General features: G+C 34.1%; 1 protein-coding gene across 3 annotated transcripts in view; it reads right to left on the reverse strand.

Annotated features, from left to right (window-relative positions):
• Lrch2 (leucine rich repeats and calponin homology domain containing 2) overlaps window positions 1-19,799 on the reverse strand; it is an 82,531-nt gene that overhangs the window by 24,739 nt on the left and 37,993 nt on the right. For 2 of the 3 annotated variants that reach the window (XM_040744529.1, XM_040744530.1), the window contains exons 4-12: window positions 17,391-17,496; window positions 17,174-17,310; window positions 15,601-15,734; window positions 11,943-12,030; window positions 11,538-11,649; window positions 11,247-11,344; window positions 11,090-11,148; window positions 7,745-7,852; window positions 1,433-1,498 (exon numbers count right to left, since the gene is read on the reverse strand). In XM_040744529.1, the coding sequence (XP_040600463.1) occupies window positions 1,433-1,498; window positions 7,745-7,852; window positions 11,090-11,148; window positions 11,247-11,344; window positions 11,538-11,649; window positions 11,943-12,030; window positions 15,601-15,734; window positions 17,174-17,310; window positions 17,391-17,496 (908 nt within the window). Of the gene's footprint in view, window positions 1-1,432; window positions 1,499-2,962; window positions 3,041-7,744; window positions 7,853-11,089; window positions 11,149-11,246; window positions 11,345-11,537; window positions 11,650-11,942; window positions 12,031-15,600; window positions 15,735-17,173; window positions 17,311-17,390; window positions 17,497-19,799 lie in introns of all 3 variants that reach the window. The other variant, XM_040744528.1, reaches the window with a different exon arrangement.

Here is a 19,799-nt window from a genome sequence, read left to right on the forward strand (position 1 = left end):
AAGCCCTCACCACGACCATGAAGAACTGAGCTGAATTCTAAAAGATCATGCAAAGAAAGGAAGAAACATGGGTAACGTGAAAGAGTGATCAAGATCCAGAATGCAGAGATAGGAAATCATGCTGAAATAAATAAAAGTATTGTGCTCCTAAACTGAAAGGCTACCGCTCTAGAGAGCACAAAGATGAGGCTCTGATCTGAGATTGGAGCCTATTTCAACTTTATGGTTAATCTCAACATTTTACCCTTTATCATAAAAGGTATAAATACCTTAGATGGTATAAAAGGTACAAAAATCTTAAAAGATGAGAAACAGTGGTTGCATTGTCAGATTTAAGTTTTACAACCTCTACTCTTTAATAATACAGAAAAGAATGGAGTCATGTGGGGAGACCATCACAGTAACTCAGATGGAAAAAACAATTGAAGTTGAACCAGCATAGCAAGAATAGTAATGGAGAAGATGGAAATAGGGTTAAGGTGATATTAATTTTGCATGGTTGACTATATTAGGAGAAAGGTAAAGAAACAGTGAGGTGTTTCCAAAGTTGCTGACTTGGGGGCCTACATAAGTAGTTGGACATTCACTAGTGTAAAGGATACAGGTGCATTTGGAGACACAAATCTGCACTATCTATGGAATATATCCAGTGAGATGTGAGGATCTGAAGTAAGGTTATTGTTACTGTACATTAAAACTTTAGGTTCTCTAATAAGAGGAATCTAAGTTTGAATCATGACTCTCCCACTTACAATGTGATCTTGAGCTAGCTATGATAATTTCTGAGTTTCAGTTTGCTAGTATGTAAAATGAGGATAGCAACACTAACAACTTCAAAATTTTATTGTGATGGTTGAATAAGACAGTCCTTTACAGAACTAAGAACAGTGCACATATATCTAGCAACCAACAAATGATGATTCAGTGTATGTATCTGTACCAATATCTTTGAAAATGTAGACTACCCGAGGCTTGATCCAGGAGTTAGAAAAAACAAATTTGAAACCAAGGAGGACAATAAATAGAAATTTTCAGATCTTCTATTTCTCTGAAACTCATGTCTGTGAACCTAGGTCATTAAACAAATACTTTAGTAAACCCAAGCAAAAGAAATTAAAATGAAAACAATAACAAAGAATGGCCATAACAAGTGATGAAGACATACAGTATTCCTTGTCGTGATATCAATAACATAAACATTTGTGAATGAATCAAGACAAACACAAATTATAAACAAAAAAGAATCAGAATCAGGATGTTTATTTATAGAAAACTCATTTGAACTCATATTGTGATACATTTTATCATTAAATTATCTGCTTATAAGACATCTGCATCATACATCCAGTTAACACCTTTTGAGGAAAATTACTATAAGAGTATTATGTCTCATTCTAAAATACCAAATATAAGGACTAAGATATGTTTATACCTCTTTTCACATTCCACAGTTTGTTTCAGCTTATTTCTCATGACAGAAGTTGAATGATTAAGAATCCTAGAAGTAAATCAATATATTAATTACAAACTATACTGAAGAGAACATTGCACATATATGGTATATATGTCCTAAATAAACTGCATCTAAGTCATGAAGATCTTTTCTAGGAAATATTTCCGTACTATTTAGACTGAGATGCCCATCAGCACATCATTTATAAATGAAGTTCACAAAATATGTCTTGGATCTTGTTTTAGAAACAATTCTCCAAGTTTGGATATGTTCTAGCCATTGCAGGATTACTCTGTGCATATCTAATTCTGATTTACACAGAACATAATGAAATATTTTAGGCACCATTTTGAGTCATTTCCTTTTTCCCAGGACAGAAAATAACAGGAGTTATGTTGATGGTTTATAATCATTTTTTACAAAAGCCAAATTATATGTTTTAATTATAAATGCAAAAATCAGTGTTTAAGGTCATTTTTTAAATTACAAAATTCTAATACCTTGAATAGGAAAGTGTATTAGAACAAAAATAATGATTTCCTATAAAAGAAAACTATTTTTTCATGGCTTTATCTAATTCTAAGTATTAATCTCAATGTCAAAAGTGGTAATTTACTATCTTTCATTAAAATAGAGAATTGTACATATTCAAAAATCATTATTGTACATATAAATGTAACTTAATTTTAGAAATAGTGCTACAATGAATTAAAAGAATCTACTTTTTAAAAGAATTCTTTAGACATCACCAAAGACTATAGAAAAGAACTGAAATGAGTTGCATATGAACTAAATACACATTGGTAATACAGCTCTCTGGTGAATATAGAACAGTCAGTTGGTGCCAGGTTTTTCCTCACTAGCTTGGCTCTGAGCATAGCCTCATTAAGTAGATTCAGTGATGTCAAAAGGTCAAGTGTTGAGACAAAGCACTATATTTCTGGTCCAAACAATCACAGAATTAAGTAAACTTAAATTTTTTCCTATGTACATGTGCTAAAATTTCCTTAAATCCCAAAATACAAACTTATGGTAATGAAATATCAAAGAAAATAGACTTTAAAAAGGAGATTTTAAAAAATAAAAGAGAGAAACGATAAATAAGTACTACTTAGGAAGAAAAGTCAGAATTGTTTTTAGGGGGAACTGGTCAAGCTATTATGACCTTCACCATGGTAAAAATGATGACTCTTCACACCACACTTACTAGTATGATAGTATCATACTGTAGTAGAAAGAAAAATAGGTGAAGCCAACTGACATGTAAAATGTGTATTATGTATTTGAAAATTCAACTATTTAGAATTCTGGAATATACATTGATACTTTATTTTTTTTACTCTGTGATGAAGAAAAACTAAACATCTATTTTACCTAAATGTCTGCTTGAGATTATTAATAGGCTTCCCTAACACCATTCCCAGTACTTATTTTAAGCAAAATGCTAACACAGTTAAGCTACATAAGCCTGGCCCCTTAATACTTATGGCTTCCACCAACTCTAGATACCTTGATTTCCGTCCTGCTGCTCTGGTCCTCTGGAAGAGTTTGTCACTGAATGATGTTCTATAACTTAAAGGCCTCCATCTATATTCACATTTCACATATATCAACCAAATCAAAAGATGGGAGAAGGAGATGTATTTGGAGAGACAAGGAAGTCATTAGTAAAGGAAACAGAAAAGAAAGAATGGGTAGGTTTCAAGGGTTAAAAAAGAACTATCCAAGCAGTTATAACAAACTAGAGGTTAACACAATGCTCCTCAAACTGAAGTACGGATTAGATAAAACTCACAAGAAACATGTCATAATACATTTTATAATACTAAGCCCAATCCATAAACTTCTCAAAACCTGTTTTTATTTCTTTGACAGTTGTACTTCAGTTATTTATCCTTTAATAATTGTTTTTTTTGTTAGCTAGCTATGTCACACAGTATTGAAGCACATTCTTCCACAATAAAGAAAAGCTCTCAGGACATACCTAAAAGCAAATAAAATACTTATGAAAACATAAGACATAACAAAATAGTATAGAGTAAATATTGATTTGGAATCAGTTAGCTAAAACTATTGTAAAGTTCACATATACAAAAATCTTTTGGCTAATAACCAAATATTAAGAAGCTAGCTAAATACCCACTTATCATGACATATAAAATCAGCAAGAGGCAAAGCACAGAAATCATTTTTCTAATGCTAACATATATAAATAGGACTGATTAAAATATGGAGAAATGGATCAATAATTTATAAAATATCATTAAAATGTTTTAGCAGAATTTCCTTCATTTTTCTCAAGTCAATATTAAGCATAATATTATTATAAGTCATGCATACACATACAAAAATACTCTAATACTGGCATTCTCAAGTCCTTTTTCAATTTTATTCCTAAATCAGTAAAACCTACTGTTTTTCTAAATTTAATTTCATTGTGATTAAAATGTCTAATAGTATGCATAAAGTCTCAGACTGACCCCCGTAATATAACACAAAATTTAAATAAAAAATTAACATGATATCTACTCTGGACTTATATTCAAGTGTGATGTTCATGGTTAACTAGAGGCACAATGTTATAAACAGAAATCTAAAAAATTATTTCATCTCACAAAATTATTTTTAAGATACAAGTTTTTAAAAATATTCTTTTCATTTGAATTTTCTCTTGGGGATTGTGAGTTTCTATCCTTTCAGCCTCATTCTCCATAGGGATATGCTCCACAACCCATGGGCTCAAGATAACCTCTAAGCACTGCCCCCAGGAAATTAGAAAGCAGACATGCAGCACTGTGTTAGCTTCACAGAAGCGTACCCTGTACATCAGAGAAATAAAGGCTACATTATAAACATCTTGTCTTCATAATACAAAGCCTTGTGAGCTGGCTACACTATGCTTTATTCACTGACCACTTTCCCTAATGCTTTCAATCAATAATTTTGCCTTCTGTTACTTTCCTAGGACAATATCACTCACCAAATCATAATATAAATTTCCTTAACAAAAAAATCTTACTCACTAGCAAAATAAAAGCTAAACAAGTAGCAAAACAACTGACAAAGTTGTCACTGAGCTCAACATGGGCATTGCTCCAGTCAACTCTAATTTGAGAGCATTATCATCACGTCTTTTAGACTAGACCTAAAAACATGTTTATTTTTAAACAACAATAGCAAAAGAACCGTTCAGTATATAGTCAAAGTAGGAATTCTGGGGGGAGGAAGCATTTTCTGGTACTTGGGATTGATCTTATACTATATAAATTACTTTCAAATTGGAATGGCAATAAACAAAAGAAACACAAAACTATAATAATTGAATTAAAACCTAACACATAGATTTTACATCTTCCCTGTAGAACTTTTAAAAAGTGAATTTCTTTCTCCTTTAAGTAGCAGGTACTTACTATGGGAAAAGATTACCATTTTTAAAGACTACAATGCTGGGTATTTCCCTTATAATGAAGAATAAAATAATGAGTGCCTCAAACATACTTAATGCCTTCAAAAATCAGACAAGTCAGTACATAGTAATACTTCACCTAAATAATTCTTAACACATAAGAAAATCAAATGAAGACAAAATTAGCTTTGTATATATCTGGAGGAATAAAAGAAATGTTTTATGGAGAATATAAAAATTTTAGCTGAATTGATGACTTCTATTAACTTTAAATATGACATGTTTCAAGAATTCAATTAACAAACAATAGCATAACACTGGGACCTCTGTGTTACTATGTAGAAGGCACAATGCTAGGCACCATTTTGTACTAGTTACAAAGGTATTGGCAAAGCAAACCCTATAAAAGATGACCTACTCAGGTGATACTTAACAAAGAATAATTTAAGAAACATAGATAGAAAAAATTAATAAATAATAGTATATATGGCAATATAGGAAAAATATATATGGCAATGTTGAGTCTATAATTAAACTCTCAAATAGAGAATGGATATTATTGTAGAGTCTTTAAAACATCACTATTCTCTTTTCATAATGAAAAATAAATATAATTTTTGCTAAATAAAGGAAACATAAACTCAAATATTTTTAACTTCTAACAGCTCAGAAGGAAATAAACACATAGACTACATATAACCTTACTGTAACCAGTTGAAGAAGGCATATTAGATATAGTATACCAGTTGGTTATCCAGTATCAAATGGTCAGCCCTCAAAACATGCATACAATATATAGAGACTGAGCAGATTGTATGTATGTATTTGGGAATATATATATATATGCCTACATATATATTTATATATAATACATATGTAAAACATACATATATGCATGCATATATATGACAACAATTTTTTAAAATTCCATGAATTTGAAAGAATGAAGTGCAGAGTTATGTAGGATAGTGTGGAGGAAGAAAGATGAATGGGGAAATTACATAATCACATTATAATCTTAAAAATTAAGTCATTATAAAATGGCACATTAGAAATGAAGTACTAGAAAATATTAAATGATAAGTAATATGGAAACATTTACAGAAAGCAGTGACACCAGAAAAAGAAAACATAGAATGAGAATTCATTAGATAAAGAAATTATATAGACAGATAAGTGATATTTTCTAGTATGATATTTTTAAGAGAAATTTGTGGTAGCTGTCCAAAAATTGGTAATACATGACATTTATCATATTATCCATTGGCCAGTTTGTCCCCAAAAGCAGATCCTATACTCCTCATTTGATAAGCTTGCTTGTTTTGTCTTTTTGTGTTTACACATGTATTTATTTGGTGTGTGCACACATACCTCAGCTTTTGTGTGAAACTCAGAAGACACCTTGTGGGAGTTGGTTCTCTTCTTCTACTATATGGGGTTCTAGGGATCAAACTCTAGGGAGGTAGAGTGACAGGAGCCAACCACCTTTGGTTCTGGGGAAAACCTCCATCTTCAGGAAAAGCAAAAAGTGCTCCTAACTCTGAACTATACATCAATTCAGCTGCCAGATGCTAAGCTTTAATGATATTTTTAAAACAAATGCCAATATGATTAAATATTAAACTTCTCAAGATATGGTCACCATGTTAATCATAAACATTTATTTTGAATAAGTGAAATTAAATACTACTTATTCATCCTAAGTATACCAAAATTATCCTACTAATTGTTTCATGAAAAAGAAAAAACATTCAGTCTATTTCAAAATTATAAATGTAAGATTCCCTTAGAAAATGCATAACAATGAGAGTAGCACATGGCCCATTTCTTCTATGAAAAATGAACTTTGGGCTCAAGGGGCAAAGTGTCTGCTATATAAGCATAAGGACTTGCATTCAGATTTTCAGCATCCGCATTGAAACCCAGGGATGTCTGCATCCATCTGAAAATCTAATCTGGTGAGGGTACTTGTTCCTGGAGACTCAATAGTCAGCAACTCTAGCCAATCAGAGAGTACTAGGTTTAGTGGGAGACTGTGTTTCAAATTAATTGTGAAAAGCAAATGAGAAAGACACCTTACATAGACCTCTAACCTCCATGAGTACACCCATAGCTATTCTCTCTCTCTCTCTCTCTCTCTCTCTCTCTCTCTCTCTCTCTCTCTCTCTCTCTCTCTCTCTTTCCACACACACACACACACAAACACACAAATTTAAATGGACAAATGGACTTAACTTGATTCTATACTCATGCTCATGTCATGTTGGCAAAGACACGCACTTGGAGAAAGCTGAATGGTGGTGGGGGAGAGTTGCTCACTCCAGAAACAGACAATTATGAACTTGGGATACTTAAATCTTCACACTGATTTAAGAAACAATTATATAATTCACCTCGATTCTAGGGAAACTGTATATCCCAAATAATTGAGACTCTGATAAAAATCTATTAAATAAATTTTACCAGTATAATACATACTCAGAAAGAAGTGCTTACATTGCAAATAATACTACTGTGAACTAAAAATGAATAAGGTCAAATAAAACAGATATTATGATTTAGCACAGAAGTAGAAATTTTAAGTACATTAACTAAGGCTGGTGTGTAACACAAGAGCAGAGATTTTTCCTAGAATGGATGAATCCCAGAGTTTGATCACCAGCACCACAAAAATAGGGAGAGCCAATTCGTGCACATTTTATTACTTATACATGCAATTTCATATTTCTCTTCTAAGTATTTCCTACTGTCTCTTAGCAGCTAATCTCTTGAACATGTATATTTAAAGACCCAAATTGTTTACTTGCAACTTCATTTCCTTGAGCTGATAATCTTTTACTGATTATAAAATTTGCCTATTCAAATCTCATTACTGAAAAGAATACCTGTTCTTCTGCTCTTGCTTCAATAACTGAGCAGCTATCTTCCTCAAATCAGTTACTTCTTTCAAATCACCATCTTCTTCTTCTGGAAGTACCTGTTCTTTGTCAAGTCTGAAACAAACACAATTATTCAAAAAGTAAGGCCAACTGTCTTTGTCAACATCTGGATATGGAAACTTGTCATTTTTAATTCCATGTGAGCTAAAATCCTTACACCTTTATATTTAAAATATGAAAGTGGAAAATAAGAAATATTTAGCAAAATACATCTTCATTTTTCTATTCAATATAACTATAGCTAACAAGTGATGATGAAGTATAAACCATTAAAATTTTTGAAATGTATAATGGTCACAAGTTAACAATACACACTGCTCAGTCTTGGATACAGAAAAGGAATCTGTGTTTTGCCTGCATGTATATCCATGTGAGGATGTCAGATTCCCTGGAACAGGAGTTACAGGCAGCTTTGAGCTGCCATGTGGGTTCTGGGAATTGACCCAGGGTCATCTGGAAGAGCAGTTAATGCTCTTAAGTGCTGAGCCCTGAGAGCATAAGAGAACAGGATGGTTGAGTTGGGAGAGGGACAGAGATGGAGAGCAAAGAAGGAGACATCTTGACAGAGGGAGCCAATATAGAGTTAGAGAGAAACCTGGAGCTAGGGAAATTCCCAGGAATCCACAAGGATGATCCCAACTAAGAATATAAGCAATAGTGGAGAGGGTGCCTGAACTGACCTTCCCATGTAATCAGATTAGTGACTAATTGTCATCATAGAACCTACATCCAGTAACTGATCAAAGCAGATACAAAGATCTACAGCCAAGCAATGAACCAAGCTCCAGGAGTCCAGTTGAAGAGAGGTAGGAGGGATTATATGAGCAAGGGAGTTAAGATAGAAAACCTGCAGAGATAGTCAATCTGATCTCATGGGAGTTCATGTACTCTAGACAGCTAAAGAACCTGTAGGAGACTGAACTAGGCCCTCTACATGTGGGTGAGAGTTGTGTGGCTTGGTCTGTTTATGGGGCCCCTAACAATGGGACCGGGATCTATCCCTGGTACACAATCTGGTTTTTTGGAGCCCACTCCCTATAGTAGGATGACTTGCTCAACCTTGATGCAGTGGGAGAGGCTTGGTCTTGCCTCTACTAGATGTGCATGGCTTTGTTGACTCCTTATGGGAGGTCTTACCATTTCTGAGGAGTGGATGGGGGTGGAGTGAGGAGAAAGTGGGAGGAATGGAAGGAGGGGAGGGAGGAAGAACTGTGGTTGGTATGTAAAATGAATAAAAAATGTAAAATAAAATTTGACTGCAAAGCTCTTCCAAATGGCTAATTTTAGAAATAAAGAAAAACTAATGTCAAAATTTTTCATTTTGCCACACTATTTATAAAAATTTATTTGTTTTGGTTTTAAAAATCTCTTTGTAAACAAAGAAAATAGTTTAAATAGGGTGAATGGTAAAAAGGATCAAATGAGATTTTCAAAATTTCCAGAATTACCAAAATATATTCTAACATTACAAACTAGATTAAAAATAAGTTATTCTCCAAATTCTAAGAATTTTATGTCAAAAGTGCTTCATTTAATAAGAACCATAAATAACAATGATAGCAATAACAATATTGCATTATTATCACATCTTACAGACACTGGTGATGCTCAAACTTAGGCAACCCTTCTCATTTGATGAGGTAAGAAATTAATAGAAAAATGAAATCTAAGGAATATAGTAAAATGCTGTCACAGGTCCACAACCTCAGCTACATTGGAGCCTGAGGCTAGCCAATCACAAGTTCAAGGCAGCTCAGGGTTACAGAAATGTGACATCATGGAGTGTCTGAAGGCTTGACTGCACGCAGCTCAGGAGTATAATAGAATTAAAGGAAATGTTTCCCATCCAGTTTGTTATACATGATAATAGATGTCTTCTGCCATTACCCCCATTTTTGGAAAGTTATTTAAGAAGATTTTGGAATAAAATGGGGTCTCCAGTATTGACTGAGAGCCCTCCTGAGATGGCCAGATGTCTCTGTCTCATCCTTAACCTCGTTGGGTAGCTAGGCTTTCTCTCATCTCCACTTGCTCCCTCAGGGTCGGACCCAACGTTGTTTGCCTGGTTCTGATCAAAGCCCCAAAGACATCAGTCCGGAATAGATGTCCCCTGCAGTATAGGACTAATACAGGCTGGGCCACGGCACACACCACAAAATTATTTCTGTTGCTACTTCATAACTGTAATTTTGCTACTGAATTGCAACGCAAATATTATCGGGGACAGGTTTGTCAAAGAAGTCACAACCCACATGTTGAGAACTAATGCTCTACACAATGTTTAACAACTCCAATAGTTACTTTACAAAAAGAAACATAGCCTCATTTGGCCCACACAAAACAGGGCCCATCAGCAATAAGTCAAGGAAATGGCGAATTCATGAAGGTCTACCCATCAATTCTAAAATACTGGATATTGATAGACTCTGGGAGAGGGTGAACCAGTGTGCTTAGTCATATGTCCACTGCTGAGCCAGGAGGTTCCAAGAGTTGTTTGTAAACCATTGGTTGAAACAGACAGCCCTGGATAATATTAGTGGGCCCAAAAGCAAAATGAAAAGACAGGAACAACATGAGAGAAAAATCTACAGAAAGTGGAGCTAACAAGGGACATAGTGAGAAGGGGGATGAGAATGCATATATGCCTCATGTACATGTACAAAATTGCCTAAAAACTCATTAATTTAAAAGTAGGACATAGGCTATAGAATACTTGTCTAGCATGCTGGAGCCTCTACAGCCAATTATAAACATGGAAAATCACAGTGTTAGTCCTAATATGTGGTTAGTAAAACTATAAAAACAACCTAAAGGGATGACTCCACCATTGTGTGAGATGAAATACTAAGAAAAGATAGAAATCTCAGTTACTGCAATAAAACATGAAAATAAGTACATTAAAATTTCCATAACCAGCCAAGCAAATGGAAAGTATGTTAAAAGAAACAAAGCCCAAGTTGCAGAAACTCTGAACTCTAGGTCTCAGCTTCCTTACTGATAAAATGATATTGATGGCATTTATATACCTCAAATGAAGCACTATTCATGAAAACACAGTCCTCTTTGGTAACAAAATAATGCACATATTATGCTATTGCAAGGGGAAAGTAAATATCTATGATAATTATGAATTTAATTAAGGAATTGCAAGTACTTGAATGTTAACTACCTAAACATGGCATGGGGGAAAAGGCATATGAAACAAATTCTTTCAAGTGCTATCAAGTAGGAATGTATAATGAATAGTCTAAAAACTCATAAATAACATTTTGCGAATTAGTGTATACTTACTTTTTTTCATTTCCCAGTTCTTCATTCTTCTGAGATTTTTCAGAGCACTTTTCTTTCCCCTTATAAAAAGGAAAGTTATCATTTTAAATTGCATGGTACACCTTTGCATAATCAGGAAGAAGTGAATATTATTAATGTTTTATTCAGTTTTGTTTACCTTAAGAAAAGAGACAAATGATCCAATATGTGTATCTCCTTGCTCAGGAACTGCTACATCTTCTGTATTGGGATCAATAAAATCATAGACTTCCTGGTCTAGGTTCAGATTAATATTATAAAATACAATAAATGTTCTAATATTTAGTGATTAAGATAAAAGTTCAGCATTCTTAATATAAGAAATATCTTAAAATATTCTAGATTTTTAAAGTCAATTTTAAATAAAAAATCTAAACATTAATATGGGTTGTGTACATGAAATAAAACTAGCAGATATCACATGAATTACCTTTCTGAGAATCAGGCTTACTTCCTATTACATGACTGTCATTTCTTGATGTTTGATCTCTATTAGATTCTGAGACTTGAGAGTGAAGGCTGATTGTGTCATCATCTGATGGCTGAAAGGAACAAGCATACAGTATAAATGAGGCATTTGAAACACATAACAAAGTTTATGCTTCTTTGATTAAACAGAAATTACAACATATCTGATTTCCATCTCTTATTTCCAACCAAAAATCCATGTTGTGATGAATATTCTGCTTTTAAAATCAATAGACACGTCTCCTTTTGAAGTCAAAGAATATAAGAAAAATCATAGCTGCATACAAAAATTAAATGTGGTCAAATGCCTTTTTCAAAGCTCTAAGAAATAGCAAAACAGCACAGAACAGCAACAGAAAAGACTCACTTCCGTTGTAGACAATCGCTTCTCTCCATTATCACTTCCAATTCCAGAGTCAGGTCCATGATTTTTATTTGGATAAAAATCTTCCATACTACAGAAAGAGAAATCCTAAAAGCAGTTAGAATTTTGCTCATAAATCCACAATGCACACTTGAGCTAAAACACCCTAGACAATGCTAAATGCATACCTCTGATGTCTAGCATTCTTAAAGTGGGAAATAACAGAAAATTTCCTATAACCTATTTTACTCATGTCATTTAAGCAGTATTTTTCTTTTATGTTCTCTGTTATATGGTTGTTGATATGAGTAATTCTCCTGAGAAATTGAAAAGAAAGAAAAATAGACTGTCCTGCCAGAAAATCATTTTGATAAAGACATTATTCAGTTTGGGTATTTTTTAACATTACACAATTTCCCTCTTGTTGGCTGTTAAAACATGTGTTAGATATAAATAATGTGTATAATGTCAAATGTGTACAAGTGCCTCCAGTTCAAAGCTCTATGAAATGGAAAATCCACACAGCAAGAGAAAAGACTCACTTCCATTGTAGACAATTGCTTCTATTATCACTTCCAGAGTGAAGATTAACAAGCATTAGTACACTTAATAATTAAGAAAAGGGAACACACACGTACACACTGTCTGCAATGTGCTGAATATAGAACTGGTTTTATGTGAGACTAGAGCTGTCCTTATACATTTGTATCTTACAAATTATGCCATCCAGACAGCAAGGTGTTTATTGCACACTGTGCAGTAACTACCCAGTATTAATAGGTACTAAACTTGGTGCTTTCAGGACAATGGAATATATAGTTCATGAAAGGGTCTAATTAAAAAATGGTTGGTGATTTTTTTTATTTTACAGGCAGGCAAAGTATTGCAATTTACATATATAATTTGCATGTTGTTTTAAATATGGTCCTCGGGTTTTACCTAGCCTGACAGTCTTTGATTTCAGCACTATGCTATAATTCCTCAAGAGCTTCCTGATCTGAGGCTTTTTTTTTCTTTCTTTTCTGTGAGAGAGGGTGTCACCTTAACCCTAGCTGCCTGGAACTTGCTATTATGTAGCCCAAGCTTACCTGAAATTTCCCATGCTCCTGCTTCAGCCTCCTGACTTCTGAAGTTACAAGCATGTGCCACCAGCTCTGGACAACCTTCCTGATATTCACTCCACCCCACCCCAACCCTGTTCACATAACTGGATTTTCTTAGTGTGGTCCTTGAATTAAAACTTCACCTTCACATAATGCATGGTGGCAGGTCTGGTGGTACAAGCCTGTGACTTGGAAGACAGGCAGGAAGAGACATAGGCATAGGTACCAGACAGTACTGGTATATATAAGTGAATTCCAGACAGAACTCCACAATAAGACCTTGTCTCAAAAATAACAAAACAAAATGCTAAAAGTCTTCAACTTCCCAAAGAGATAATCCTTAACCAAAGTCTTGGAATATGACAATAAATATTTATTTCAAAGTGTGTGATACAATTTAAAACTTTAATACATGTAAAAAGGTTCCAATAAACTCATCGCAAGTTGAAAATATTTCAAATAAAAATGCATTTACTGCCAAGCATTGGTGGCGCACGCCTTTAATCCCAGCATGCAGGAGGCAGAGGCAGGCAGATCTGTGTGAGCCTGTTTACAGAGCGAGTTCCAGGACAGCCTCCAAAACAGAGAAACCCTGTCTCAAAAAACCCAAAAAATTTCATTTACCACCCATGTTGAACATCATACTTTAGCAACACACAGACCATTGTAGGGTGTGGCATGTCTGTCTCTGTGGTCCAGCAACAGCTCATTATCACTGCACCGCAGCACAAAGGTATGCTCACACTACATATTGACAACCCTCAGAAAAGATGAAAATTCACAAATGAAGTATGGTTTCCACTGACTGCATGTAGCTTAAGCACCATGAAAAACTTCAAAAATGGCAACATGAACAATCATATGCCAATCATCATGTGTGACTCTGTGTGTGTATGTGTGTGTGTGTGTGTGAGAGAGAGAGAGAGAGACAGAGAGAGAGAGGGAGAGAGAGAGACAGAGAGACAGAGACAGAAAGAGAGACAGAGAGAGAGAATGAATGTGTTGTAAACTTAATTCCCAACGCAAAAGCATTGGCATGTGGAGTCTTGTAGGGGTTTGGGTGGTAAGAGTTTACTTAGTCTTTGAAGACATTAACCTCTATTGTAAGAGTTAGTTTTGTCCTGGAAATAGATTTGTTACAGTAGTAAATTTGACACCCTGTTCACATCTCTTGCTTTCTTTTTCTTATCAGTTACCTTTTTGACATGTTGTGGTGCAGTAATAGGGCCCTCACTGAATGTGTCCCTCATATATTTGACTTAATCAGTTTCCAAAGCTATGAGCCACAAGAATTTCTATTACTTAAAATTATGTCATCTCAGGTATTCTGTTATAGCAGTACAAAATGGATTGAAATCTTATTTATATGGTTCCCTGTTCCACCTAGCCTGTGAGTTCCAGTAGTTGCCAAACAAACATGTACAGCATTCAACAAATTACTCCAGGAATTTAACAGTAGGTATTCAAAATCTATGTATATCAACAATGACTGAAAACAATGAATACCATTACTAAAGTAATCTCACTTGCAAAAAAAGCATATTAATTGAGATTACCATAGATATTAATTGTAACTTTAATAGAATTGTAATGTTGCTTTATTGCTAATATCAAACAAAATGCACCTTAGGAACTAAATATAATACTTAAATATTTTGTGAAAGCAAGAGGAAATTCATGAGAAAATCCTATTTGGGAACTCAAGAGTGCACACTGTTAACAATAGTACTTACTACAACCACATCCAAAACAATCTAAAATTTACCATATAAATCAAAGACAAACCTTTAGGTGGTCATAATCTCCTTTGCTGTAGTCTTACCCCATTCCAAGTTATTTTCCATATTTCTAAGTGGAATTCTATTTTCAAAAAGCCTTTCTGGCCAATCTACATCTTGAAGGTTTGAATTAAAAAAGAATAACATACCCACCATAGCAAAATGTCATAGAGGACATCACAATCAAACAATATCAAATATTCCTCATTTTAAACCAGGAGATAGTTACACCTGAATGATAGAGCCCTTGTCTAGTATACAACAGGCTCTGCATTCAACTCCCAGCACTGCAAAAAGAAAGAGAATGCATTACAAAAGGGCTGGAGTTGTAGTCAGTGATAGAGCACTTATTTACACTGAAGACTCGGATGTTTACACTCAACATCGGAAAAAGAAAAGAACATTGAGAAAAGGAAGAAAGGCACCTCCAAATTGTCTTCCTCTTCCATCCACTTCAGTTCAAAATCAATTTCTACTTGCTGGTACAAGCATTAAAGCAATGATCAAAAAGTAAGCTAACCACTGTCACAGTCAGGAAATCAATGCTTTTAATATGCTATAAAAGTATTGTCTGTGCTAAAATAATGCTATCTAAAAAATCTCTCGTTAGTTCAGTATTCCAAAAGTTATTCAATGACCAATGGCGGTCAACCAAATACATTTTTTAAACACTGACGTAATAGGTCAAAATCCATTCAAGTATACCCAAGAGTGGTAAACTTCTTTTCTAACAACATCGGAGAATCATCAAGTGAAGCTGTAGGCTATTTACAACATTACCTGTCTGTGAGAGGCTGGGAAGGCATTCTTTTACTCAGTGATGGAAGATCCAGGGAATCTGGTTTCTTATCCATTCTACAACATGCTTGTATATTTAAGTACTTAAATATGTGGACTCTACCCTTTAAGCATATCTGTAAATTAAAAATGAAGTGAATTTAGTAATAACTCCAAAATAGATAAGTTTAAGTGTATGCGTGTTTTGCTTATATGTATGTGCACCTTGTGCTTGCCACATGGCAGAGGCCAGAAGAAGACATGGGATTCCCTAGAATCAGAATTATACATGGTTATGAGCCATCATGTGGGTGCTCAGAAATAAATTCAGATCCTCTTTTTTTTTTTTTTTTGGTTTTTCGAGACAGGGTTTCTCTGTATTGTTTTGGAGGCTATCGGTCCAGCCCAGCCTCGAACTCACAGAGATCCGCCTGCCTCTGCCTCCCGAGTGCTGGGATTAAAGGCGTGCGCCACCACTGCCCGGCCAGATCCTCTTTAAGAACAGAGTGCACTTAACTGCTGAACCGTCTCTCTGCCCCCTAATTGCAAACATAAAGGAACACTATCATGTTATTTATAATTTGAAATGATCAAAAATTAGGCTGAGCTATCATAACCTTGGTTGTTTGTATATTTTAATGAGTTATATGTGGGGAACAAGGAAGAAAATTATGACAATAGTGATAACAAATAAAAATCTATCATTTTAACAGAAAAAGGTTTCTATATTTCTATTTTTTTCTTTGTTAATAATGAGGTATTTTAGGCTGGAGAGATGGCTCAGCGGTTAAGAGAACTGACTGTTCTTCCACAGGTCCTGAGTTCAATTCCCGGCAACCACATGGTGGCTCCGTCTACCGAACAAGTTCTAGGACAGTCTCCAAAACAATACAGAGAAACCCTGCCTTGAAAAAAACAAAAAAAAGAAATATATAAAGAATATCTGACTTGACACAGATACATTATTAGAAGAGAATTTAAGATTTTAGAAAGTTCCTTGAATTCTTATGAATATACTTTTTGATATTACATGAACTTTGGACTATATGTAAGTGTGGCTGGTTAATTAAAGTTATACAAATAGGGGTGACAATGCTCCCCACAAAAGCCCCGACTATCTAACAAAAACCCAATACCAAGCCTGGGAAACTTCTTTTCAAGTTTCTCATTAAGGACATCAAAAGGATCCCCAAACAATGTATGATATAGCCAATGCCAGCATAAAAATGCGTGAAATCTTGCTGGCCGATGGTAGCACGCGCCTTTAGTGCCAGCACCTGGAGGTGGGGAGGCAGAGGCAAGCAGACCTATATGAGTTCAAGGCCCACCTGATCTACTAAGCGAGTGCCAGGCCAGACTCTAATGCTACACAGAGAAACCCTGTTCTCAAAACGGCAAAAAAATTACATGAGATAATCTTAAAATAAAACAAAACAAAAATATGAGTTCTTAGAAAAACTCTAGATAATGCTATGTAAAAGACAAAATGGACTCATATGATACTGTTTTTCAATTTAATAAACATAAAATCATAATAAAACTGAAAAGAAAGAAGTATCATATGCTTATTACAAACCTGTGCGGGCGGTACTTGCAATGGATTGTTATCCAAAATTATTACTTGTAAATGATGCAGCTTCCTATAGCAAACAGGAATTTCGGTCACTTTATTACAGGAGAAATCCAATTTGACTAAGGGGAGATCTCCTAGTTCTGTTCAGAAATGAAAAAAAAAGTTAAAGGTTGTATGGTTACTTGCTTACTCAAGTAAGTGAAAAGAATGAATATCTTACCATGTGGCAAAGCATGAAGATTATTTCTTCTTATATTTAGCTCTTTAAGTGAATGTAATTTTCCCATTTGTTGGGGAAGGACCTGAATTTCATTGCAGCTAATGTCCTAAATAAAACAAGAAAGTAAAATGATATGATATCAAATTGAGAAATACAAATATACTTTCAATTTTAAATTTTAAGAATATGGAAAAAAGGACAAATTGTTAGCAACAAACATTAATTCTAATGTCCTTTCCTGGCAGATCTTTATTTGTATTAGGGCATACGTCGATATACCACAAGACAATAAAAAATCTATGCAACAATTTGAGATTAGATTTAATAAATGCATAAGGAAAACTCTCAGGTAAAGAACAACTTTGTCCACTGAAGTTAGAATAATGAGCCAATGTTCCAAAAGACATAAAGCAGTATAGAAAAATATTAATGAATTTAAGTAATCTGCCAATTATCATGCTTGATTTCAGCTAATTTAGGAGGATAAAAGCCTTGAGAAAGTCAAGGACTTAGAGATGTGAGTTAGAGAAACAGACAACATAGCCATAATAACTTTAAATTACTCTCTACAAGAGATCTAAGACAATGAAACAGTTACAAGCACATATGGTCCAACCCTACTGAAAGATATCCAAAGCAATCAGAATCTGAAGTCTCTCCAGGTTATAAAAAAAATACAACCCTGATTTAAAGGACAATTATCTAACATTTTTTGGGGGGGGAAGATCATATGAAAGCCTACTACTGTAAAGCTTCTTGAAATATAGATAGATAAAGATAAATTCACATGTCTGTATAAAAACAATTAAAATGAAGTCAGGCAATAATAGGCCAACAACGTTCCTATTAGACACCATACATTATCAAATAAAAAATATGAATATATTTGTATTAATGTTTAACTGAAAATTTCCATAGTGTTAGCTAATTATAGTCATTTTATTGTATATATATTTCTAATTTTTCATTTCTGTTACACTGAAACTTCCTTATCTGAGTATACTTACTAAATGTTTGGGGGTTCCTTGTTGTTTGTTTTAAAGAGTGTGGTCAACTGTGCTCCAATAGAAGGCCACTAATCCAAGAATATATATACAGGACAAACTGAACTGGATGGGTTTTTTTACTTTTTTTAACAAGGACACAGTACTCAGTGGGTAGGGAAGCTGGGTGAATTTGGGGGGTCAGGGAGAGTTGGGAGAAGTAGTGAATATTATCAAAATACACTGTATGAAATTTTCAAAGAACTGGTAAGTATGATTAAAAAGAAAATTATGCAGGCTGTGGAATTAAGTACCTGTTAATATTTAACCACACTAATAAATCAACACAGTTCAATTTAAGTAACTGAAACAAAGAAAAACAGAAAAGTCATTGAAACAAGTAAAGAAAATAAGAGTATTTCACCTTTTAAAAAATCAGGACTTAAAATTTTCAGTAGATTACAAGTATTTGAGGGAAGAGAAGTTGCACATTTCTTCACACAGTAGCCAAGCTCAAAAGATAAAGCTAACAGGAACATTATTTTGTTAAAAGTAATAAAAATTAGTAAAAATAGAATTCTAAAAAAGAGAATTAAGAGAGGTTCAAATATACACAGAGAACTGTCCATCTTGGAAATGTACCGGTAGACTTATCGGATTCCTACAAGAAGTGAGTGTATCTGATCATTTCTAAGATCTTTTCTAATCCCAAACTTCTACATCTCTAAAGCATTAAAGAGAAATTGGACATGAAGTGATTCCTTCGGAAGTACATCAATCCTGACATTTCTGATTATTGTACATTGTTATGACAATATGTTCCCATTATAAAATTGTAAGTAAGTTTTTAAAAATAAACTTTCTGGTTCTTGAAAGATAATAAAGTCCAACTTTAGAAAATTCCCAGAGGACCAATTTATTGGGAAAGCTTTACCTCAATACAAAACAGAAGATAAGAATAAACAGCACAGCACAGTGTATAACTGAAGTAACACAAACACATGAAAAGACTTCAGTGCTTGAGCACTATATATTTTGATCTGGAAGTTCAATAGCCTTTAAAATCTAAAATGGTATTATTCAGAGGTATTATAACAATTTCCACAATCGATTGCATGTAATTGCCTCTTTACATGTACTTTGGTCCTAAAAGTGTTATAAAGTCATATGAGCATATTAGTTGCAGAAAGTTATTTTGTTAATAGTATTTCTGTTTGCCAGCAGCCTGTGCTTTACCTTTTAAAAACTGATTATTTGTTCATTTGTTTGTTGTGATGAAATGGGAGTCTCAATATGTTGGCTGGCTTGATGTAAAAACTGCTAACCTCAAATGATCATCTTACCTTCTCCTGGAGGAGCTGAGAAAAAGAGCATGCGCCACTAGCACACAAGGCTGCATTCTCTCCTTTTACCAATCTGTTCTAAA

Source organism: Mesocricetus auratus, unplaced genomic scaffold (assembly GCF_017639785.1).
Source record: "Mesocricetus auratus isolate SY011 unplaced genomic scaffold, BCM_Maur_2.0 Super-Scaffold_100003, whole genome shotgun sequence".
NCBI classification, from domain to species: Eukaryota; Metazoa; Chordata; class Mammalia; order Rodentia; family Cricetidae; genus Mesocricetus; species Mesocricetus auratus.